General features: G+C 44.5%; 1 protein-coding gene across 8 annotated transcripts in view; it reads left to right on the top strand.

Annotated features, from left to right (window-relative positions):
* pleca (plectin a) overlaps nucleotides 1-9,309 on the top strand; it is a 69,306-nt gene that overhangs the window by 25,248 nt on the left and 34,749 nt on the right. For 4 of the 8 annotated variants that reach the window (XM_032580064.1, XM_032580066.1, XM_032580063.1 and 1 more), the window contains exons 3-7: nucleotides 3,367-3,381; nucleotides 4,281-4,370; nucleotides 4,656-4,691; nucleotides 5,890-5,967; nucleotides 6,033-6,125. In XM_032580064.1, coding sequence (XP_032435955.1) covers nucleotides 3,367-3,381; nucleotides 4,281-4,370; nucleotides 4,656-4,691; nucleotides 5,890-5,967; nucleotides 6,033-6,125 — 312 coding nt within the window. The remainder of the gene's footprint in view (nucleotides 1-3,366; nucleotides 3,382-4,280; nucleotides 4,371-4,655; nucleotides 4,692-5,889; nucleotides 5,968-6,032; nucleotides 6,126-9,309) is intronic. The other 4 variants (XM_032580065.1, XM_032580067.1, XM_032580060.1 and 1 more) reach the window with 3 other exon arrangements.

Below are 9,309 nucleotides of genomic sequence, written 5' to 3'. Positions count from 1 at the left end.
TTTGAGTGACAGGAGGAGCGCGATCCGCGCTGAGGCAACGCTCGGAGGCAACTTAAGAAATAAAGCAGCAATGCGCTGAGGCAACGCTCGGAGGCAACGCTCGGAGGCAACTTAAGAAATAAAGCAGCAACGCGCGAAGGCAACTTAAGAAATAAAGCAGCAACGCGCTGAGGCAACTTAAGAAATAAAGCAGCAATGCGCTCAGGCAACGCTCGGAGGCAACGCTCGGAGGCAACGCTCGGAGGCAACTTAAGAAATAAAGCAGCAACGCGCGAAGGCAACTTAAGAAATAAAGCAGCAACACGCTGAGGCAATGAGCGGAGGCAACTTAAGAAATAAAGCAGCAACGCGCGGAGGCAACGTGCGGAGGCAACTTAAGAAATAAAGCAGCAACGCGCTGAGGCAATGCGCGGAAGCAACTTAAGAAATAAAGCAGCAACGCGCTGAGGCAACACACCGAGACACCAGCTGTTTGATTGGTCCGCCTTCTGGCTTTAAATGCGTAAACTATAAACTTATCTTCTATAAATCTATATTTTAGGAATAATTCTGCTCCGTCAGTGAAAGGCTCAGCGCAACAGAGACGCTTTCAGTCCGGCTTAAAACAATAAGTAAAAAATTAAAGCTATTTTTTTTATGTTTGTATCCGGTTTTTTCTTTTATTATAATTGTCCTAAAAACAAAAACAAGCAATGTTTGCCTGGCGGGGGGCTAGTAAAGCATGTAAGGCCGCCAGGCTTATGGTACACTGGGGGAAACCCTGTAAATAATTAAATATTTCCATTTTATGTATTATTTGAGTCTGGAGGATCTTTTATTTTGAAAGTCCTTTAACCGGATTCTCTCGGTTCAGTCTTGCCGCCAACATGGAGCCACAAGCAGCAAAATGAGTCAGAAACGGATCAGATTGTTTGGAAAGTTTCTTTGTGAAGGGAAAAGGCCCAGAGAAGAGACAGGAGGATGGATTTATCCCGGCAGGTGATTCCCACAGTCCAAGCCCTGCATGATATGGTGACCGGATGTTAATGAGGCAATGAAGCTTCAAGCTGCTTCTCCACTAGAGACCAAGAACCCTGAGCATCAGCAACACTTCCGGTCTCATTGTCTCTCGTCTCTCCCAGATGGACCGTCTGGTTGCAGAGAAACAAGCTCAGGGCTCCATTAGTCGTTATCCTGAGTTAAAGTTTTCACCAAAGTAAAATATTCGTTTTTGTGGCGCATCTGTATTTTATTTTGAAGGGATATGTAAACGTTACCATAGCGACCAGAGTCAGAGAGCGTTAGGGCAGTGGAGAGACGAGACGAGAGGAGTTTGTGAGTTTTAGGTCTGGTTCACACCATTTAAGGATTGTGGGCCGATTTTCCAGACCTCTGTGACCACAGAGCCGATAAAAGTCCAACAGGTTCGGTCGGTTCGTGAGTCCAGCAGCAACATACCACAGAACCGATTCCAGAAGAAAATCCAGTAAAACCCCCAACAGACCAAACATGAATTTAGAATAATCAAACAGGATGACGATGTAGAAGCAGCAGTGATAGTTTGTGGCTCATTTTAAGCGATAAAAGACGAAACAAAAAGAAAAGATGTTTGATAAAAGATGGCGGAGCAGCTGCTCTATTTGCTGCTCTATGATTTGGAGGTGAGTTATGTTTTATCATAGTTAACATGTTTAACTGAATAATCATAACCACATATAATAAACATATATAAAAATGACCTTTACATATAGTAATAAACATTTCCACATATCACCTCCGATGACCACCGGACTCTCAGTTGCCATGACAACTGTTTAGGATTCCCCGCCGTTCTGACGTCACCGCGCTTTCTGATTGGCTACCTGATCAGAACAGGCTGCGTTCAGTCAGGGAAAACCTGCGACAATCGGGCCGAGACCATGTAGAATATTCAACACACCACCACCAACACACACCACCAACACACACCACCAACACACACCACCAACACACACCACCAACACACACCACCAACACACCACACACTGGAAGATTGTCGTAAAGGGAAAATAGGTGCAGAAAAAAAGGCTTTAGTGGGAACATCAACATGCAGAAGCATTATTTGATGCCCCCCATCTCATCTGCTGCCGCTCGGTTCTGGTTCTGGTTAACTCGGGTTTGATGGTCCAAAGTCAGTATCTCTGCTTTTATTTATAAAGTCACCAGTTATGTTATCATTTAAAATCTTAAACCGTTGATCTCATCTGAGGTAAAGTCCAAACCCACTGAGCCAGACCAAAACAGAACCAACCAGAACCAACCAGCTGAAGATGCCAAATGCCGACTTGGTTTTAAGCAGCTGGCAGCAGAACTTAGACATTAAAGATCCTGAAATCCATGGATGGCTTGTTAAAATAAAGGAAATTCTCTGGTTCTGAACCAGAAGTTGATCTGGAGCCAAACCTCTGGAAATCGGACCGGTCATCTCACATCCAGGACCCGTCCCCACTGGTTCCTTAACCCGACTCCGGACCGTGTGTCTAGTCAAAGTCCGGTTCGGTTGGTGAGGTGTGAACGCTAGTCGACCTCTGACCTCTGGTCCTCCAAACCTCAGTCTGGGTCCGTTCGAAGTGAACTCCGGTTAGGTTTGAATGTGAACGCCAAGCGAACCAGAGACTGCTCCAGAGTCAGTCTGGTTCCTGAACAGCCAGTAGAACCAGACTCCATCTGCTAGGTCCAGACCAGCCGGCTGTCTCTGCATGCGGCCCGCTCCCACCTGGACCAGAACCGCTCCGTTCCACTGCTCTGTCTCGTTTCTTTGGACAAACGCTAAACATAAAAAGGAAGCGCTAACGTTACAGCTAGGCTAATCTGCAGTCGGGCCCAAACGGACCTGAACAATAGAGGACTGTTAAACACACCAGACAGTTTCATCTGTGTGTGTGTGTGTGGGGGGGTGTACGTGTGTGTGTGTGTGTGTATGTGTGTGAGCCCGCGCAGCAGACCTTGGCGTTTCAACGAGTCTTAGAGGCTCAGAAAGGAAAACCTTTTGGAATATGTCCAGTTGACGGATTCATGGAAAAGTTTTGTCAGTGCTAAGCTCCAACATTTCTTCTTCTACCCTTTGGAAAAAATCAGCAGAATTTAAATATTTTCAGTTTTTTATGTGCAGCAAAGTTTGGTGAGGTTTTTCGGGGGTTTCGCCTGCAGCAGTCGCAGGACGAAACACGGAAGCCGGTTCTCATCTCAGGCTCTTCCTGAAGTTTTAAAGCAGATCTGGAACAGAAACACTGTCTGTGCTGTTTCTTTAACATTTCCATGAGGTTCTCCATCTTCTCACAGCAAACTGTTTCTTCTCTCCATCCTCTCTCATTCCTCCTGTCCTCCTCCATCCCTCCTTCCCATCAGCACTGGAAGGCCGAGGTAGGACCCGGTCGCTCCTGCCTGCATGTCTGCCTCTCCCTGACCCGCCTAACCTCCCTCTTTTCCTGCTGTCTAACATCTTCACGACAATTTTCTGCAGTTTTGTTCCATTTATCCGCTGAAGATGAGAAGCTGAACCGTAAATGAAAGCATGAAAATCTGCTTAGTTTCTTCATTCCTGGAGTCGGACGTAGAGCTGTGATTTAATCGGAGTCCGTTTTTAATTTGTCCGTCTATTAAAACTCTAAAATCAATTTGAATTATATTTAGTTTGATTTGCTTTTTGTGACATTAGTTCCTTCATGTCTTTGAGTGATTAACAAATTCAACTAGACAAATAACCATTGCCTAGTTGGAATCTAATTTCTATTTTTATTGATCAGCGGTCGAGGCTGTATGAATATATTTGAGCTAATAGCTGTCTGTGTCCTGTTGGATCATGTTTGGAGCTGTGATGAGACAAGGTTAATAACAGGTTAATAACATGTTAATAACCAGGTTAGCTAATAACAGGCTAATAACCAGGTTAGCTAATAACCAGGTTAGCTAATAACCAGGTTAGCTAATAACAGGCTAATAACCAGGTTAGCTAATAACAGGCTAATAACCAGGTTAGCTAATAACAGGTTAATAACCAGGTTAGCTAATAACAGGCTAATAACCAGGTTAGCTAATAACAGGTTAATAACCAGGTTAGCTAATAACATGTTAATAACCAGGTTAGCTAATAACCAGGTTAGCTAATAACAGGTTAATAACCAGGTTAGCTAATAACAGGCTAATAACTAGGTTAGCTAATAACAGGCTAATAACCAGGTTAGCTAATAACAGGCTAATAACCAGGTTAGCTAATAACATTGTAACAACAGGTGATTGACCCGTCAGGTGTTTTGTTGCAGGCCCAGCGCCACGTCACCGACCTTTATGAAGACCTGAGGGATGGACACAACCTGATCTCCCTGCTGGAGGTCCTGTCTGGAGAGACGTTGGTGAGTGTCCCCCGGTGTCTCTGTCCCCCCGGTGTCTCTGTCCCCCTGGAGGCCCCCGGTCAGCAGCGGCCCTGTCTCCACATCTGCATGACTTGTAGATCTGTTCAGGTCCTGCTGAGGCTGAGCTCACGTTGAAACACTAATTTCATTTCTGGCTTCCATCTTGTAACCGTTCTGCACTTCTCTGTCTTTGTTTGAGCCTTTTTCTTTTCTTTCTTCTAACTGCTGTCTGCTTACCCTGACCTCTGCCCTCTGCCTTCCCGTCTCGCGACGCTCCGGCTGTAGCCGAGGGAGCGCGACGTTGTGAGGAGCGTGCGGTTGGTGAGTGGCGCCTGGACTGCAGGTGGGAGGCGGGCGTGGCATGCGCCACCACCAGGTGGCGTTCTGCCGGTCGTTGCATGTTGGCCGTCACCCCAAACCCCCATCCTCACCGTCCTCTGATCACTGGCGATGGCAGCATCAGGAGGCATGTTAGAGGGTCAAAGGTCAACTCAGATGGTACTGGAAGATCAAATCAGAAATAAAACTAGAGCAGAACTAAAAGATCCAAGGAGAAATATTGATTCTAATTTACTGCTGCTGATTTTAATCCCGAAACAGAAAAATGAGCAGCAGTGTATTTTAAATGAAGATATTCAGAAACAATGAGATGAATGAGGCAATATGAAGATTTTCATGTTTTTCTTTTGGTTTTAGAATATAACCAAAAGAAATAATTATTGTTGTTATTTTGTGCTTTCTGAGCTCAGTTAAAACGTTCTGATTTAACAGATGATTTTGTTGTTGTAAATCGTTTCTTCCTTTTTCACTTTGACTTATGTTAAATTAAAAAAAGATGCTAGCACCATTCTGAGATTTTTAATAAACCAAATAATCTAAGAGTTTAGAGTCAGATTGTGCCTGAACGAGCCAGTGAAGTTCAGCCGTACGCTGATGATCATCTTCTTTATTTCACCAAATTCAAAAATGCTCCATCATTTACAAGATCTAGAGAAACCAGTTCAACCACAGACATCTCAACCCTTTATCATAGGCTTATGACCATAATGATTTTAATGTGAGATTACTGTCATTATTATTATTATTCAGTAGTGCAGCTGTGAGACGCTTCAGTCCAACTTTAGATCCTTCTGGAATCTGTTGCAGCTGCTGAAACAGGGAATGGTTTTTCCTCCGGATAGACGCAGTGGAGAGCTGCTGGTTTCTAAGGGAAACCAGGTTAGCTAATACTTGCTAATACCAGGTTGGTTTCTAAGGGAAACCAGGTTAGCTAATACTTGCTAATACCAGGTTGGTTTCCCTTAGAAACCTGGAGAATCACTTGGAATGTTTCTCATCCATCTTCATGCTGTCACCCGCAGACATCTTGGCTCCATATGTGACGCATCTCTGTGTCAGATCTGACCACAAACATGCAGAGTTTCACCTCTGACCTCCAGCACCATGACTAGCATAGTTGTTAGTGTAGCTAGCCACTGGACCATAGAGTTTAGTCTGTGTCCTCTGTGGTCTCTTGCAGCCGCGGGAGAAGGGCCGAATGCGCTTCCACAAGCTGCAGAACGTCCAGATCGCTCTGGACTTCCTCAAGCACAGACAGGTGAGGGTCATTCTGGACGGACGGCGCCCTCGTCACCCTAACTCTAACCCCTACCCCTTTTTCAGGTCAAACTGGTTAACATCAGAAACGATGACATCGCAGATGGAAACCCCAAGCTGACCCTGGGCCTCATATGGACCATCATCCTTCACTTCCAGGTAATCCAGGAGAATTACAACGTTTAAACTCCAGATTTCTTCGGCTTTCTTGTGATAAAATGCTCCATTTTTGCTTAAGCTTCTGTGTTTTTAAGTTTGTTGCGATTTCCTGGTGATAAATCCTTTCAGCCGTCCTTCGCTCACCTTTAGTCCTGGTAAACCAGATGGCGGGTAGTTGGTTTTTGTCCTGTGTTGATCAATCAAATCAATCAATCAAATTTTATTATATAGCACATTTCAGCAGCAAGGCATTTCAAAGTGCTTTACATCATATCAAACACAGAAACACAATGCAACATAGAATCAATAATCAAAACACCACATTAAGTCAGGTTCCATCAATAAATTTGTAATTGATTACATTTCATATACAATCCTAAACAGGTGGGTTTTTAGTCGAGTTTCATCCATAAAGGTTTACCTGTTACACTCCTACTGTGTTATATGGAACAAAATACCTGCTGCTATTTTTATTCCCACTCACAATCACACAGTTTAAAACGATGTAAACAGCATTTTAATGGCTTCTGGCACCAGGATCCGTTCACCTCTTTCACTGAATCTGGAGCAGGGACTCCGTCGTCCCTCACAGATTTTTGTGCAATTTCAACATAGAATCAATAATCAAAACACAGCATTAAGTCAAGTTCCATCAATAAATTTGTAATTGATTACATTTCAAATACAATCCTAAACAGGTGGGTTTTCAGTTGAGATTTAAAAGAAGTCAGTGTTTCAGCTGTTTTACAGTTTTCTGGAAGTTTGTTCCAAATTTGTGGTGCATAGATGCTGAAAGCTGCTTCTCCTCGTTTGGTTCTGGTTCTGGTGATGCAGAGCAGAACCAGAACCAGAACCTGAGAGGTCTGGAAGGTTGATACAACAACAGCAGATCTTTAATGTATTGTGGTGCTAAGCCGTTCAGTGATTTATAAACTAACAACAGTATTTTAAAGTCTATTCTTTGAGCTACAGGGAGCCAGTGGAGGGACTTTAAAACTGGTGTTATGTGCTCTATCTTCCTGGTTTTAGTCAGAACGCCAGCAGCAGCATTCTGGATCAGCTGCAGCTGTTTGATTGATTTGTTGGACAGACCTGTGAAGACGCTGTTGCAATAATCAACACGACTGAAGATGAAGGCATGGATGAGTTTCTCTAGATCTGGCTGAGACATTAGTCCTTTAATCCTGGAAATGTTCTTCAGGTGATAGAAGGCCGACTTTGTAACTGTCTTTATGTGGCTCTGGAGGTTCAGGTCAGAGTCCATCACTACTCCCAGGTTTCGGGCTGATCGCTGGTTTTCAGTTGTAATAACTGAAGCTGTGCTTTGACTTTAGATCTATAACTCTAGATCTATGACTCTAGATCTATAAATCTAGATCGTTCCTCTTTAGGTCCAAAAATAATAACTTCAGTTTTGTTTTTGTTCAGCTGGAGAAATTTTTGGCACAAAATACTGATGAAAATACTGAAGGTGTTTTTCTGCTTCACAGAGAGGTGGAGGTGATGGTGGAGGTGCAGAAACCTCCTCGTGGAGTTTAGGGCACATATTAACCAGGAAACCAAAGACGACTCGTTTTGGTTTCCTGGTTTTCATCCAGCTCTCCTCACCAGGCCAGAATGTCTGAAGTCCCACCACTCCCAAAGTGTTTTCTACATTTCCATTTCATCCCATTTTCTGCCTGCTGAAAGTGAAAAAACGCCGTTTCCCTGTGCTGCGTCTGAACTTCAGTTTCTAAGTTTCTAAGTCGACTTCCTGCCTGGAGGAAGTGCCGGTTCTGGTGTCGACCCGCAGCTCCAGTCGGGCTGCCTGGAAAGATCCTTCCAGTAGGTTTCACCCGGACATGCAGAGCAATAAATCTGAAACCTCCAACGGATCAGAACATCTTAGAGGTTCTGTTGGAAAACCGGTCCAACGTGGCAGAGTCCCTTTAGCTCCGGCTTCGCTCCCAGGTCCGGGTCGGGTTTGGGTTCATTCTGGACCCGGCCAGGCTCGGGGTTTTCTCCTTTCCCATCGTCTCCGCCCTTCCTGTTTTATATATAAAGTGATGAGTTGTGCTCTGACTCAGCCACGAAACCGGTCGAGAGCGGCAGCAGGAGGAGATTATCCGCCTGCGGGGAATAATCCCAGTCGCCTCCACTTTCCCGGATCTCTACAAACAGGAAGTCTCTGCAGGTTTCAGCAGTTTGTTAAATGAACCGAAGGATGAAAATGTTTTGAAGCTGCAGCTGGAAACTGATAATTAGACCTGAACTGAGAGTTTTAGATGTTATGTCTCATTGCAGGAATAATCCAGATTAAACTCTCCAAAGCACTGGGATTAAACTGGTTCCAGAAGCTCAGAGTCCTGGAAAAACCTCAGAAAGTTGTTTTTGTTCTCTGAAATGTTCCGTTGGGATTCTCGTGTGACTCAGAGTTTTTCCTCCCAGCACCAATAAAACTTTCCCATCTCTCGGTCCAGCAGCCATTAGCGGCTGCCTGCGGGCGCATTAAACGCTGCAGCTCGGAAAACAAAGCCCGCTTTCTCACACTTCCAGGTTCTGTTTGGTTCCGATTCATCACAACGCAGCCAGGCCAGATTTATGGGCATCATGAGTTCTGGAAAGGTCGGATTGGATCATAAATAACTGAAAACCAGATGAAGATGGAGGCAGAACCGTCCGGAGCATCAAACGATTTCAAACTGCAGATTTAAAGTGAGCTTGAAATCCTTCCCTTCTGCTCTGTAGACAGTAGAACTGCGATGCTTCGGTCTGAATTCCTCGTTTCTCCTGTTCTGAGGCGTTTTACAGAAACTGGGTTTTTTAAATGTGAAGGAGACATTTCCACCCTCCAGGTTCCACTCCACCCCCTTCGGCCATTTCTGTAGTTCGGTAGCAGCGATTATCTACCAGCAGAGAAACTTTCTACATATTGGAGCCAGAGTCTGACCCAGAGCAGCAGAACCTGCAGAACCGCGCATTCACATGAAGGCATGGCAGTGATGGTGTGACTGGATTTACTCCCTCTGCATCCACACCAACTAGCTACAATATGGAGCGTAGTTTAACTACAGCCCATGCATGTCAGATAACTATTCACATATTAATGCTACCACAATATGAATGCATTAAACGAAGGACGTCGCCGAATGCATTTGGATCATTTTTGTTCCCCAAGACAAAATCAGCAAAAACTAATAATTAT

Source organism: Xiphophorus hellerii, chromosome 13 (assembly GCF_003331165.1).
Source record: "Xiphophorus hellerii strain 12219 chromosome 13, Xiphophorus_hellerii-4.1, whole genome shotgun sequence".
Taxonomy (NCBI): domain Eukaryota; kingdom Metazoa; phylum Chordata; class Actinopteri; order Cyprinodontiformes; family Poeciliidae; genus Xiphophorus; species Xiphophorus hellerii.
Note: the sequence above shows the minus strand (reverse complement) of the source record. Positions and strands in the feature narration are given on the sequence as shown.